Source organism: Scyliorhinus torazame, chromosome 1 (genome assembly GCF_047496885.1).
Source record: "Scyliorhinus torazame isolate Kashiwa2021f chromosome 1, sScyTor2.1, whole genome shotgun sequence".
NCBI classification, from domain to species: domain Eukaryota; kingdom Metazoa; phylum Chordata; class Chondrichthyes; order Carcharhiniformes; family Scyliorhinidae; genus Scyliorhinus; species Scyliorhinus torazame.
This window is the reverse complement of record NC_092707.1, coordinates 367,464,450-367,480,076: the sequence shown is the minus strand read 5'-3', so window position 1 is coordinate 367,480,076 and position 15,627 is coordinate 367,464,450. Positions and strand designations below refer to the sequence as shown.

The 15,627-nt window shown below is 41.0% G+C and overlaps 1 protein-coding gene across 1 annotated transcript in view; it reads left to right on the top strand.

Annotated features, from left to right (window-relative positions):
* The window catches only part of LOC140426486 (apoptosis-stimulating of p53 protein 2-like), a 139,693-nt gene that overhangs the window by 82,496 nt on the left and 41,570 nt on the right, over positions 1-15,627 (top strand). The window contains exons 7-10 of the mRNA XM_072511310.1: positions 3,139-3,320; positions 4,437-4,601; positions 9,449-9,683; positions 14,336-14,500. Coding sequence (XP_072367411.1) covers positions 3,139-3,320; positions 4,437-4,601; positions 9,449-9,683; positions 14,336-14,500 — 747 coding nt within the window. The remainder of the gene's footprint in view (positions 1-3,138; positions 3,321-4,436; positions 4,602-9,448; positions 9,684-14,335; positions 14,501-15,627) is intronic.

Genomic DNA, 15,627 nt, shown 5'->3' with positions numbered 1-15,627 from the left:
AGGCCGGTCAACAGCAGCAGCAACCCAGGGGTTGGGGGGGGGGGTTCCCTAGGGGTACTTGTAAAAAAGCATATGGAAGGGTTATTATGTGCGGGAGAAACCCATTGTATAAGTTCTGTAGTATGTTTGATTGATATGTTTATGTTCTGTTCTGTTCTTTTCTCTTTCTCTTTTCTGTTAGGGGGGGGGGGTTAATTGGTTGAAAAGTTTTTGTTGGAAAAACTTTGAATAAACATATTTTAAAATAAAAGTAAATATTTGTAAAAGTAAATATTACTTGGCCTCCAATTCCATAATAGAGCCTGTATCCTTTGAGGAGATGCCTATGAAAACACCACACACATCTCACTTTACAAGTTAAGGCTTCACAAAATAACTTGTTAAATTCAATTGTAAGAAAAATCACCCTCTGGAGGTGATAGAATTTGCATAATGAATGGTTTTGTGGGAACAATCAACTAATCTGGAACATAGGGGCAGCATGTGGCACAGTGGTTAGCACTGGGACTGCGGCGCTGAGGACCCGGGTTTGAATTCCGGCCCTGGGTCACTGTCCGTGTGGAGTTTGCACATTCTCCCCATGTCTGCATGGGTTTCACCCCCACAACCCAAAGATGTGCAGGTTGGGTGGATTGGCCACGCTAAATTGCCCCTTAATTGGAAAAGAAAAATAATTGGCCACTCTAAATTTATTTAAAAAAAACTAATTTGGAACATGGCATGGAAGTCTTTTTGTAATATGTTTTGTTTGTACCCAGTAAAATCATTGTATTGAACAATCCATAATTCCCCTTCAAGTCCAGCAGTCCTGAAATAAAGGAATTTAACAACAGGTTTTTTGATGGAGTAGTCTGATTTTATTTCATCAGAAGTCTCCTATGTTCTAAGATTACTTATACATGTCTCCATAGCTCTTATATTTGTTTTTCCAATGTGTCATGAAGGAATGAGTCTTCTGAGCTAATGATCAGCTGAATCTTCCTGTAACCCCCAACATCATCCTGGAGAATAAGAACAAGAACAGACTACGTCATATACCGAAGTTCCTAACTTTCCTCACCTCTGATAATATATGTAGATTATCAGCCCTTCACCATCAAAAAAGGTTGAGGCCCTCGGTGTGACTGCCTCCTCTCAACTCAGCCCTCACCCACTACGTATGAACTTGATATTTTCACTTTCCACTCGAAAACTCTCCACTTTGAAGTGCACCGTCTGCCCTTTCAATATCCCCTTCTACTTAATTCACGTACTAAAAACGCACTTTTTTTTTCTTGTTTTTATAAATTTAGAGAACCCAATTATTTTTTTCCCAATTAAGGGGCAATTTAGCATGGCCAATTCGCCTGCCCTGCACATCTTTTTTGGTTGTGGGAGTGAGACCCACGCAGACACCTGAGTTACTGTCCATGTGGAGGTTACACATTCTTCCTGTGTCCCAAAGTTGTGCAGTGTTGGTGGATTGGCTAAATTGCCTCAAGTGGATAAAAATGGAATTAGGTACTTCAAAAAATATATAAAAGGAAAAAGAAAAAATCATTCTAGATGCCACTGACTGCTGAAATTATTGGGCTGTTGTGGGGAAATGGTTCTGAATAATGTATTTTAAACATTAATAGATAAAAGCACCAGACCCCTTGGCGTAATTGATCAAGTGTCTGGCTGTATGCAGTGAAGTACAGGAAAAATAGTGTAGCGTACCTCAATTTATTTTAACTGACCTGCAGGTTGGTAACCAAGCTGTGCTTTCATTTGAAATGAATATATATTATTTTTACTTCAATTTCAAAAGGTACTTCCAGGTCTATACCCAGTATATTGGTTACTTCCAGAATGGCACTCCCACATTTTATGTCACAAAATGTGATGATAGTAATAGTATAAAGAACGCAGCTTGTGAATTCTTGATGTGAGAAACACCGCTCACCTTTTAATAATTTACACTTAGTCAAATTCTGAAGAAGTATTTATTATCGATCTTGCAAGAGCGGGTGCCGCCAGTAAGCAATAGCAGACACAAAGAATTCACACAGCATCACTTTGTTATATACAATCCATGAAAATACAATCCGTGAGAAACAATCCGTGAGAAATACATCCCACAAACTATAGAAAGGGCAGTGATCCCTTATTTTGCCTCCCCCTTGCATAGTGGTTTCTGTCAGCTCCTGGTATATCTTTGGACCGTCAGTTAAAGATAAGAATGAGGCCCCCTGCTTGCACCTGCTATCTTCCCCCTTGCTTAGCAATTTCTGTTATTGTACATCCCGTTCTTCCCTGAAGGTCAGCCTTGTACATAGTTACAACAACTCGCTCACTATAGCTTACTCAGAGCTTGACATGTTAATTTTCCCATCAGGCCTCATTGTTGACATCTTAATTGTGAAACAGAGTTTATACATGTAAAAACAACACAATGTTCATTTCTCACTGATAAATTGAGGTAAAGCAATAAAAGATTGGGTAATGCACACAGGTTTCCTTGTTTCACAATTTGTCTACAACGTTCATATTTAATGCAGTAAATAATTAATGATTTTTGATGTAATTTTCCATTCATTTACCTCCGTTTATGCCACATTCTCTTGTATGCAGGTTCAAAATAATTATGGCTTCAAAAATCATAGCTGGATACCATTCAGCCCATTAATGCCAGCTCTTTGAAAAAATATCCCACTAGTCCCAAACCTGATTTCTCCATAATCCTACTATTTTCCTTTTCAAGTCTAGTTTCCTTTTGAAAGTTACTATTGAATATGTTCCAGTTTTGTTTGCTAAGGCTGCAAAGCTTTGTGATTGTTTTATTTGGTATTTAAATCTCTATCTCGGAATCTCCACTCCACCCTTCCCCACACTCTGGGGAAGCGACTTCCTTCTCCTCTATCCTCCTGAACAAATCTGGTTGAATTCAGTTTAATATCACACTTCATTATGACCTCATCAGGATGGCCACAGTTAAACTTTGTTTGTTTTGACAATGAAGCTCATTTGTGAGCCAATTGGCTTTCAGTATTCAAATAAGATATATTGGCAAGCATTATTATTACTTAATATATGTTTGGAGAGATGTATCTGGTTCAATTTTTAAAATTTTATTCTGAATTCTGGTGTTAAATACTTGAAATTGTATTCTTGCAGTTGAGGAGATTGAACAGATGAACAGTCTCTTCCAACAGAAGCAGAGAGAGTTGGTGATTGCTGTTGCAAAGGTGGAGGAGTTAAGCAGACAACTAGACATGTTAAAAAGTGGAAAGATTGATGGTTACCATGACAACCAATCCGCTGTAGCTGAGCTTGATAGACTCTACAAAGAGTTGCAGGTAATTGATATATTATAATCTCAAGGTTTCAAATCTACAGCATCTGTATGTGTTGGGAAATGTTAACATGCCATTTGGTGATTAATTGATTGCAGTGGAGCATCACTGAACATTGTGACAACCCCACAATATTGACCCTGAACTACACCGTCATTGACATGAGGGACTACAAAATTTGTAGGGTTAGCTGCTCAATTTTCTGTAATTACTTTCTCAGTCAGCCTTTCTTTCCCTTTCCAGCTGATCTTTTCTCCCCGATCCTTTTTGCTGTTTTTGAGGTCAATGTCTGCTTCATCCTGTTTTCTTGATTATGCTAATTGCAGTGCCTTTATAAAAATTCCTTGAAAAGTTTGTGAACTTATTCCCTTTTTTCTGCCCCACCCAGCCTCAATGAGTGACGTGCGTGGTTGTTGATTGGAAAGTATCCTTGATGAACTGAATTTGTGGAAAGGCCCAGCTCCTAGCTAACCTGAAGTTCATATTGGAAAGTCTGTTCCGCTTTTTCTCTTGCTGAATGGAAATTTGGTGTAGAGGTGCAAAGGTTGCCACCTTCCCTCTATTCCCTACACTTCCTGGCCCATTAATAACTTTTGATCTGTATACCTGCATTACTCTTAGTTTGGGCCCCCCATATGCGTTGCCATATGAAATCAAATATTTTTTTGCTGTACTGTGCTTGCTTAAATGTTAAAGATTGTATATGTAGATTTCAACAAAAGACAGCAAATTTGACATTCTCTAACCTTTTTGCTGAATTCAGTAACAAAAAAAATTCTAATTTAATAATCTTTATTGTCACAAGTAGGCTTACATTAACACTGCAATGAAGTTACTGTGAAAATCCCCTAGACGCCACACTCAGGCGCCTGTTCGGGTACACAGAGGGAGAATTCAGAATGACCAAATTACGGAACAGCACATCTTTCGGGACTTGTGGGAGGAAACTGGAGCACCCGGAGGAAACGCACGCAGCCACGGGGAGAACATGCAGACTCCGCACCGACAGTGACCCAAGCCCAATTTAGATATCTCCACAGTTGGACATGAAAAACAATTCATTGAATTTGTATTTATTTTTAAGTACTGAAGAATTGCTTATTTCTGTTTCACAATCAGGTAAGGAATAAATTGAACCAAGAGCAAAATGCAAAGCTTCAGCATCAAAGGGATTCTCTAAATAAGCGCAACTCTGAAGTTGCGTCAATGGACAGACGCATTGGGGACCTGCGCGAACGCTTGTGGAAAAAAAAGGCAGCCTTACAACAGAAAGAGAATGTGCCGGTAAGTTGAGGTCTGCATTCGGGTGAAAAACTATTACCAGCTTAGTGTCGCACAGCAAAATAAGTGGCAGGATGGTTGGATCCTGGCGGGGTGCGCAGGATATGGGATCTGGATGGACAGGCCAGAGAAGGGTGCACCTCTAATGCAGCGTGAGGGGCAGACCTTGGGTTGCAGATGCTGGAGTTGCCTGATTTGAAAGGGGGGTCCTTTTTTACCTCCATCCCCAAAGTCCTTCTGCCAGTCCTTAAGAGCTGTCCTTAAGTGGGGCAATATTTTGCCATTTAAAGGCCTTCGTTGGGTGAGGGTGTTGCATTGCCCAATCTCCATAAAATTGTGTGCAGATCAGGTGGGGGGAAGGCAGTAGGAAGGGCAGCTGAGGATTTTTGTGGGCCCCAGCCTGCAAAGCCACTAGTAAGGGATCATAAACATCTGCACAAGGAATAAAAATAGTTCTTTTAAACTGGACCAAAGTTGAAAATACTTGGTGCTTCTAAATTTTATATGGTTAGTTGAACACCCTGCTTCCTTCTCTTTGCTTCGCCATTTCATTCTCTTCCTGTCTTCAAAATTATTTTTTGACGATTCTTCCAACTGTCCAAATTTCTATTCCTGCTGCTTACTGGTATTCCATCTAGCTTTGCTCACCTCCACTTCAACATGCTTTCACACCGACCTCTTTTGATGTTTTTAACTTTGTAGTCTAATTGTCTTCAGTTTAATTACATTTTTCACACAAGCCTGTCTCACAGTATACCGCAGGAATATTAGATACATAGAGTTTGTAACACTAAGACTCCACCTTCAAGTTGTTAATTGTTTTAAATTTTAGGATTGGCATTTTACCTTCTCTCACACAGTTTTTAAGTGTTATTGATACCATAGGAAAAATACAGGTTTAAAAAAAGACCATTTTGGGCCACTGGCAGTCCCATGATTTATTACTAATTGTTCTCACGATGCTCTTGAATACAATTTTGAAACTGTTGAGTTTATCAGCCATGATTGACCCCATTCCAAACATTAGCCACTTTGTGTGAAATAGTTATAACTAGTCTGTCTATTCACGTTCCCTTTTCTGAGTTTTATCTTGAACACCTTTTGTTGTCTTTGGGAACTTGAGAGAATTTTTTGGACTTCACTTCAACTGGTCAGTAGTATCAAGGATCAAGCATTCCTCCATAAGATCCCTGCTTGCACCTAACCAGCTAGACCAAGAGATTTGTCCGCCTTTACCTTCAAATCATTGCAGTCCAGCCTTTGGGCTAACACCATGGGCGCGATTCTCCACCCCCATGCCGAAGTGGCCGTGCCGCCGTGAATGCCGTCGAGGTTCACAACGGCCCCGGTCCCTACCGATTCAGGCCCTGACAATGGGCCAGTATCGGGGCCGCGTCATCTACCCGCGCCAGGCCTTGTCGCCCGCGTAAAAGTGGCGCCGCATAGATGACGCGGCCGGCGCCGCATAACGGACGTCATCCGCGCATGCGTGGTTGCCGTCCTCTCTAAATCCGCCCCGCAAGAAGATGGCGGACGGATCTTGCGTGGCCGCGGAAGGAAGGAGGTCCTCCTTCAGAGAGGACGGCCCGACGATCGGTGGGCACCGCTCGCGGGCCACTCCACATCTGAGGTACGCCCCGGTGCAGGATCCCCCCTCGCCCCCCCCCCCCCCCCCCCCCCCCAGCGTTCATGCACCGTCCACGACTGCAGCGACCTGGTGTGGACGGCGCCGGGGGGAACCCGTCGTTTTGGCCTGGCCGCTCTGCCCATCCGGGCCTCAGAATAGCTGGGGTGCCGGAGAATCGCCATTTTCGGTGTCTCTGGCGATTCTCCGGCCCGCGAAACTCGACCGGGCCGTTCCCGCCTCTTGGGAGAATCACGGGAGGGCGTCGGACCGGCGTCCCCGGAAATTTTGCCGGCCCAGGCGATTCCCCCAACCGGCGTGGGAGTGGAGAATCGCGCCCCATTTATTTGGCAGTGCCATGGTTTATTCTCCTACAATCCAACAATTGGAAGTCTTTGAACTGCTGATACTGAATTTCATTTTGCTGTCCCTTAAACCAACTTGCCAAAATATCCAGATTTCACCTGCACCTGAAGAATCTGCTATTGATTATGTCCAACCATTACTTATCTTGGCGTCATCCGCAAGTATTCACCGTCTTATCTCCCATTTATTGATACAGAACATGAATAGCATAATTCCTAGCACTGCCCTTTGAAGCTTCATGTCAGTCACTTCCTGCTGCTTCAATGCAACTCAAAGCTAAACCTTAATCTGTTCCCTTTGAGCTAGCTAGTTACCAGTGCATTTCGATAATTATTCACGTATTCTGTGTTTTCCTTTCCAGTGGACAGCTTCCTATATGGTTCTGTAACTAGATAAGGAATGCCCATGGAATTTATTTTATCCAGATCTGATATCTCCACAAACAATGCTAACAGTACTTTTTCTCCCACTCCATTGCAACTTTTGTTTTGTACATGGGTATTGGTGAGTTGAGTAGGTAGAAAAACTCTGAAAAAGACAGTAAAAAGCTATTTCCCTCACTAGCGCAACTTCCTTGTAATTGTATACATTTCCAAAATGCTGCACCAGTCACAGTTTGCTCTGAACACTATAATTGTTACTAAATACTTGCATTGTTCACTTGAGCAATAACAATGTCAATTTGTAGTTAAAACAGTGCACTTTTATGCCTAAATGAAGAATAATCAATAAACAAAGTTGTCAGTGGATAGAGCACTTTTAAACCTAGACATAGATACACACAATGATAAGTAGCAGATAGGAACAGGAGGAGGCCTTTTGGCCCTTCGAGCCTGCTCCACCATTTATCACGATCATGGCTGATCATCCAACTCAATAGCCCAATCCTGCTTTCTCCCCATAACCTTTGATCCCATTCTCCCCAAATGCTATATCTAGCCGCCTCTTGAATATATTCCATGTTTTAGCTTCAACTACTTCCTGTGGTAATGAATTCTACAGGCTCGCCAATCTTTGTGTGAAGAAATGTCTCCTTATTTCTGTCCGAAATGGTTTACCCTGAATCCTCAGACTGTGACCCCTGGTTCTGGACACACACATCATTGGTGACATCTTCTCTGCATCCAACCTGTCTAGTCCCATTAGAATTTTCTCAGTCTCTGTGAGATCCCCCCTCACTCTTCTGAACTCCAGCGAGAACAATCCCAACCTAGTCAATCTCTCCTCATGTATTCATGTTGTACTCTATAAAAGAAAAAAACTTTTAACACTTTTTTTCTCTCTTAATCTTCTCCAGTTGGAGCATGCTATTGATTAACTTTGAACACTTACTAAGCTATCTTTTAACTCTCACTACCTCCCCCTTCCTCTTACACATACATTTATCAATGTGAGTATATATACACACATAGTATTTTTATTCCCATACCGGCCTCCCTGAACAGGCGCCGGATGTGGCGACTAGGGGCTTTTCACAGTAACTTCATTGAAGCATACATGTGACAATAAGCGATTATTATATAAAGAAAGAATAAACTTGCATTTGTATAAACAGAAATGCTAGGAACACTTGGTGGATTAGGTAGTATCTCGGAGAACACAAAGATCTAAAACTCAATTGTCATCCATTAAAGCTATCATTGTTAAAATTGTCAGTCAAGTGTAGAGAAGCCACATGGATGGCTGACATGAGAAATATAGTTACAATAAGGAATTCAGTTGTGGTAGATTTGGGAATTTTTATTCTGCTTTTTCTGACCTCTGTGCTTGCTCCTTCGAGAGCAAAACCCCAACATTGATTAATATTACGTTTTCCAACTCTAGAGCACCTTTAACCTCCTCTTTGGTGTCGGCTTAGGGATTGCAAAATTTACTTAACATTTGAAGATTCACAAGGCAAAATGAAATAAATACAATTATTATTATAAAACAGGAGTATGTGTACTTGATGAGAAACTATGGCATATGATTGAAAGGCTGTCATCAAGGTCAAATTTTGCCTTATCAGTGAACCTGATTACTTCTATTAAAGGTTGCTGGACAAATATTCTCATCCCAAACGTCAGTCTGTGGTATCAGTTTAGACACCAATGCTTCCCTGGCTGAGTTGCGCATCAACCAGAAATTGAAACCGGAACCTCATTGGTCTGGATTGTTAAATCTGTTGAACTACTGGGGCCATAATGTTATAAAAACATCTAAAGTCGCTGCTAATTTTAGGGTATAATCTGCCATCATTACAATTTTAAAATGGATCCAAAAATTCACAACAAATGGATGTATTTTTGATCACCAAGCTGTGTTTCAGAAAAAATAAACACAATTTGTTTTACTAATAACAGATTGGCAAGTGTTGTAGGTGTGAAGGAATTGATTCAGAGAATATATGATGAAACTGTAGGCTAACAAAGTACCTGACAAAAGTCATGAGTTTAACTCCATTTTGGATAAGTGCACTGGTCCTTGAAATCCATTTTCTGTGACTGTTTTCACTGAGAGGGGAGTTTTCGTTCTTTGAAGGGATTTTGATTAGGCTTCTCAGTGAAGGGATTGTTTCAACCATTATATAATATCTGGTCATATGTTTTCTATCTGTAATGGACATACAATGCCGTCAGTCTGTAAATTTACTTAATTTCAAGCTGAAACAAGAATTTGAAGTTCAGTAAAACATGATGCGGCTTTGTCTGATTGAAAGAAGGAGTCTTGGTGTTATGATTTAGGGAAACTCAAGTTTGTTGGTTGACTGAAATATTGCAATGGGCTATTGGTTTAGTTACGTAGGATATATAGTAGACTAAACTAAATACTTAGTTAATTTAGAATAAAATGATGTTGATTAACTGAATTTTCTATGTAGGTTTCATCTGACAAGAATATCCCTCAACAAGTGGTGTCATCTGCACCCAGCCGAGTGGCTGCAGTTGGACCATATATCCAGTCGTCCACCTTACCTCGTGTCCCACAGAAGCTTGAACTCTTGGTAAAGCCAGCCTTTCCCAATGGATCGTCCACTCTACCCAATGTGCAAGTGCATACAGTGAACGCTCAGACACCTACAAAATCTGGTGTTTCCCCAGTCAAAACTCCTGGTGGTAAGCAAATAAAGCTGAGTGTTTCTTTTGATGTGATGTTAGGGTGGGGAAACAGATTAAGGTTTTAGTATTCTACAAATGATTACGAATTTGTAAATTGTAGCTATATTTTTGTGCTGAGGTTAGCTGATCCAATTAAATCTGTGTATTCAGTGCCATTCCTCTTTGAGCTCATAAGGTAGGTCAGATCATCAATAACTAATTCATTTTTTTCTATGTCTTACTCCCAGGAAGATATGGCATAGTTTTCATTCACTCGTTTAAAAAAATGTTTAATTTCAAGCTTCAAAGAACATCCTGCATTTTAGCTATGTGCCACTGGTGTTTATGTTACCCAGTTTTGTAATCAGTTTCAATTTTGAGATTTTCTTTTTACAAAGGAATCTCCTTTAATGTATATGAAGAATTTAAGGTGGTATCTCTTATGTTTTGTTACATTTTGTTTTGGATCTGAAATATTGCAAACAAAAGCTTCTCAAAAGGATTTAACGCTTAATGACTATTTCCATTCCCCTTCTCTCATAGAACTAGGAATTATAGGATTGCAGCTTATAACTTGTTTTTGTTCCCTACTAAATTAGAACATGGGGGAGGGATTGGTGGAGATCCCGTGGTCTTCCCACCAGTCTGAAAATTGAGGTTGGCTAGAAACGGCTTCAGGTGATCATTATTTGGCTACATAAGAGCCTTGGTTCTCTTTTAGGTCCTACTTGGTCCTACTACTCCTTTACCACCCTTTTACTGTTTTTATGCCCACAGCATTTTTTGGAATTCTCCTTTATGTTGGCTGCCAATCTTTTCACATAATCCTTCTTCGCATCTCTAATGTACTTTTTCACCTTCCCACTTAACCTTCTGTATTCCTCTTGGTTCTCAGCTGTATTTTCTTCCTGACACCAGTCAAAAGAACACTTCACCTTATTTTAATTTCGATCTTCTTTTTCATCCAGGGAACTCTGGATTTGTTTGCCCTGTCTTTCCCTTTTTAAAGGAATGTAATTTGACTGAGCGGAACATTAAAAAAAATTTTTTTTTTTAAGAGTATCAAATTCTCTTTTTTCCAATTAAGAGGCAATTTAGTGTGGCCAATCCACCTACCTTGCACATCTTTGGATTGTGGGGGTGAGATCCATGTAGACATGAGGAGAATGTGCAAACTCCACAAGGACATAGAGGGCATAGGTTTAAGGTGAGAGGGGAGAGATTCAGAAGGGCCCAGAGGGGCAATTTCTTCACTCAGAGGGTAGTGAGTGTCTGGAATGGGCTGCCAGAGGTAGTAGTAGAGGCGGGTACAATTGTGTCTTTCAAAAAGCATTTAGATGGTTACATGGGTAAGATGGGTATAGAGGGTTATGGGCCAAGTGCGGGCAACTGGGACTAGCTTAATGGTAAAAACTGGGCGGCATGGACTGGTTGGGCCGAAAGGGCCTGTTTCCATGCTGTAAACTTCTATGATTCTATGACAGTGACCCAGGCCGGGTTCAAACCTGGGTCCTTGGCGTCGTAAAGCAGCAGTGCTAACCACTAGAGCCACCATGTAGCCCATTGTCTGGACCATTTCTGTTTTGAAGATAGCCTATTATTCAGCTAGAGTTTTTCCTGCCAACCTTTCGTTCCACTTCAGCCAGCGCAGCTCTGTTCCATGGAATCATAGAATTTACAGTGCAGAAGGGGGTCATTCGGCCCATTGAGTCTGTACCGGCCTTGGGAAAGAGCACCCTACTTAAGCCTACACCTCCACCCTATCTCCGTAACAAAGTAACACCACCTAACCTTTTGGACACTAAAGGGCAATTTAGCATGGCCAATCCACCTAACCTGCACATCTTTGGACAATGGGAGAAAACTGGAGCACCCGGAGGAAACCCCCACAGACACTGGGAGAGAGTGCGAACTCCACACAGTCACCCGAGGCCGGAATTGAACCTGGGACCCTGGAGCTGTGAGGCAGAAGTGCTAACCACTGTGCCACCATGCCGCCTCATGTTCTTGCCCTATTGAAGTCTGCGGTCCCCCAGTTCATTATTTGACTCTAGATTGCCTATTATCCTTTTCCATCATCATCATCCTAAACCTTACAATACTATGACCACTGTCTCCTAAATGTTTCCCCATTGACACTTCATTGACTTGGTCCACCTCATTTCCAAGAATCAGGTCCAGCAGTGCACCCTTGTTCGACTGGACACGTACTGCTGTAGAAAATTTTCCTGAACACAATCTAGCCACTTTTGTTCCTGTCTGCCGTTTACACTACCACTTTTCCAGTCTACATTTGGGTAATTAAAGTTCCCCATTATAACTACACTATAATGTTTGCATCTCTGTAATTTCCCAGCATATTTGTTCTTCTACATGCTTCTCACTAGTTAGCTGTCTATAGACTACGCCAAGCAATGTAACTGCACCCTTTTTTGTTCCTTGACTCTAGCAAAATTGATTGTGTCCTTCTGGGACACAATCAATTTCTCCACCAATGTAATGCTCCCCATAACCAATACCGCCACCCTTCCCCCTTTCATACCTTTCCTATCTTTTTTGAACACATTGTACCCAGAAGTATTTAACAGTTTGACTTTCCAATCACTTTATGTTGTGAGAAAATGGCAGGGTAGGCTATCATCTGCATGCCATGATGCATTGTATGGAATTGAATTGTGTTGGAAGTTCTGGTTCATGTGCCCGGCTCCATGCTGTTTCATGGGTAAAAAGGGTGAGTATAGGCCATTTGATTTGTGGCACCTGCCAGCGGTGCTTTTAGTTTAATCATTCAATGTGTCGGCACGACACAGAATGCTTTCCTTCCATTTTCTTTCCCCCATTTTGCTTTTTCACTGAGCCGCTTCCATAATATGGCTGAGTTTGTAAACTTACGACAATTGTAAGTACAAATCTGTATTTTAGTAGCAGTAACATGTTGGCACACTTATTCAGTTTGTTGGCCCACATCATTGATTTAGATTTCTTTTGCGGATCTAAACTGAAACTCGTAGGCTTGAATATCCCTGTCAGCATTATGATCACGGATACAAGCAGTTAGTTATCTACTGTTGTGCAAATAACTTATCATGGAAAAGACAATAGAAAAATACTGAAAAAATGTGAAGCTGGAGTATTCCATTAAATATTTTCATCTCTTTAATGTGTTAAACCCTAAATTAGTTAACTATGTCTCTTCTCTGTCTGTACATAACTTAATTAATCTCCTTGTCTTGTAGGTACAAGGATGGTTTCACTTCTATTAGTTGCTGGAAATTTAAAGCAAATGCTCTCTTCCAACCTCCCCCATCTTTTTCTCTTGAAATATAGCAAATCATTGGATCTATTTACTGAGATTGTGAGAACATATCAAACTAAATTTTATGACGGTCTGCGATTTAGCAAAGCATGACTGGAATCGTACAAATGGAGTGATGTAAATGTGCAGCGTGATAACACAGTGGTTAGCACAGTTGCTTCACAGCTCCTGGGTCCCAGGTTCGGTTCCCGGCTTGGGTCACTGTCTGTGCAGAGTCTGCACGTTCTACCTGTGTCTGCGTGGGTTTCATCCGGGTGCTCTGTTTCCTCCCACAGTCCAAAGATGTGCAGGTTAGGTGGATTGGTCATGATAAATTGCCCTTAGTGTCCACAAAGTTGGGTTGGGTGGGGTTACTGGGTTACGGGGATCGGGCGAAGGCGTGGGCTTAAGTGGGGTGCTCTTACCAAGGGCCGGTCAGACCCGATGGGCCAAATGGCATCCTTCTGCACTGTAAATTCTATGCATTGACTTGGCCAGTGAATGTTTTAAAAGTTGTGTTGCCAATTGCAAATGTTCTTGGCTGCAAGTGGCATGCATCTTTGAAAGGGGTTGTACAATATTTCAGGTCATTGGATAGTCAGCATTGCCTTATATAGGTTTGCTAATGTCCATTTGAACAGAATGCTAAAAACCTCCAAAAGTCATTAGTCTCCCAGTCACAATAATGGGTAATTGTTAAGAATGCATGGAGGAGGGGTGGGTCGAGTATGAATATAAAAAGATTATTGTGTGTTTGCATGTACTAAAGGTCATTAATCTCATTTGTTCCTTTTTGATTTAACAGTGCGGCAAGCAAAAAAAGTAAGATTTGCTTTATTTGGAAATTTAGATTGTTCATAATGTTTACTACGTCCTTTTTCTGGACTTCAAGCCAATTTGTAAGATACTTGATTTTTGCTGAAGTAACCAATCCTTTCCGAGTGCTGAAGCCTATATACTTATATTCTTCCCTTTGAAATGAATGTCTGTAAATGAAAATTACTTATTTTGTTTCTGGGATATTCACCCAGTAATTCTGCCCCTTTCTGATCTTTGCAAATCAGACACCACCCTGCAGCTGAGACGGCAGATGAATTACCCATAGATTGTTGTGCAGAATGTATAAAATGTTAGCAATGACTGTATACTTAGTTATTGGGATATTCGCTTAATGGGAAGTTTCCACGAAGTCCTCAAGTGTGTGCTCACTAGTTGTGAATTGCAAATTAAGTAGGCCTGGGGACAGCTAACAGAAGGTATTATTGTCCTTTTAAAGGTTAAGCCACCCAAAATTCCAGTGAAGCAAGTTTTCAGCAACAGTAACAACCTCTGTTCTCAAAACATTTATAGCAGTTACATTTTTTTTTGTTCTTAGCTGGCATTGGAACGCAGGCGCAATTGCAGACACCACCTCAGGCTGTTCCCGAAAGGAATGAATTGAGTTTTGGTGTTCCTGTTCGTCAGCCTGCAGCAACAGTTTCCTTGAGTATCGGTACCTCAAACCTAGCCAAAGGAGCAACCGTACCCAATACAGGTCAAGGTAACGTCTATGTTCATACATTACTCTTGCTATTTGAGCTGTTGAGATACTCCAATAATGGAATGCATTACCGAAGTGCGTTTGTTCTGCATTCATTACTGAGAAGCAAATGAAATAAACTTGCACAGATGAAATTTCTTTCAAGCCTTCGTCTGTTCAATTTTGTTTCAAAATAACATATAGAAAAGTTATGATGGCACTCGAATGGTTTTAAGGAAACAAATTTATTAGTTTGTTTTACAAATCGATGATCTTCAAGCTCCAGTTGTTAAAATGGGTAATCAGCCACTTTTTGCCCTTTCCTAATGCTTCTTTTGAAACATCTTGGATGTGTGATCTAATAACTTGGGTGACTGCCGATTTCCGAATAGGTGCATTCGAACAAGAGCAGGCCATTTAGTTCCTCAAGCTGTTAAGCATTCAGTGAGATCATTGCTGACCTGTGAAATATCTCTACACACCTGCCTTTGCCCCATATCTCATAATATCTTTGGTTAGCACAAATCTGAGCTGAGCTGAGGGAAACATGAGAGGATTCTGATGTAAATATTTAAATAAAGTGATGAGAATTGAAAGTGTTTAAGTGACATTTTTAGCCATTTAGCATCTGTGTTCTGTTTGTGCTGTACTTTAAATTAGAGAATTGTATTGATGCAATTCACTGCATTGATTTATCAATTTGCATTTCCAGCAATTATTTGCACAACTATGGTGCAATCTGAAGGGTGAGGCTAAGCGTTCAATTCACGTCATTTGCTGTGCAATTGCAACGATTTCAGGACCATCACAGTATTTTAACTGATTTTCAGATATATTGACCATTTATTTCAAGGTTATGCTGAGTTCCAAATGCAATGTTTTGAGATTTGTTTTGAATTAACATTGCATTGAAATGGATAAGATTGGATGGTTTTTAAAAAAATTTCAGATGCTTAATTTAATCATCTATTGGATTATTTTTGGATTTCGGCAGCACGGTAGCATAGTGTGGCGATACTCATGGCTTCACAGCGCCAGGGTCCCAGGTTCGATTCCCTGCTGAGTCATTGTCTGTGTGGCGTCTGCACGTTCTCCCCGTGTCTGCGTGGGTTTCCTCCGGGTGTTCCGGTTTCCTCCCACAGTCCAAA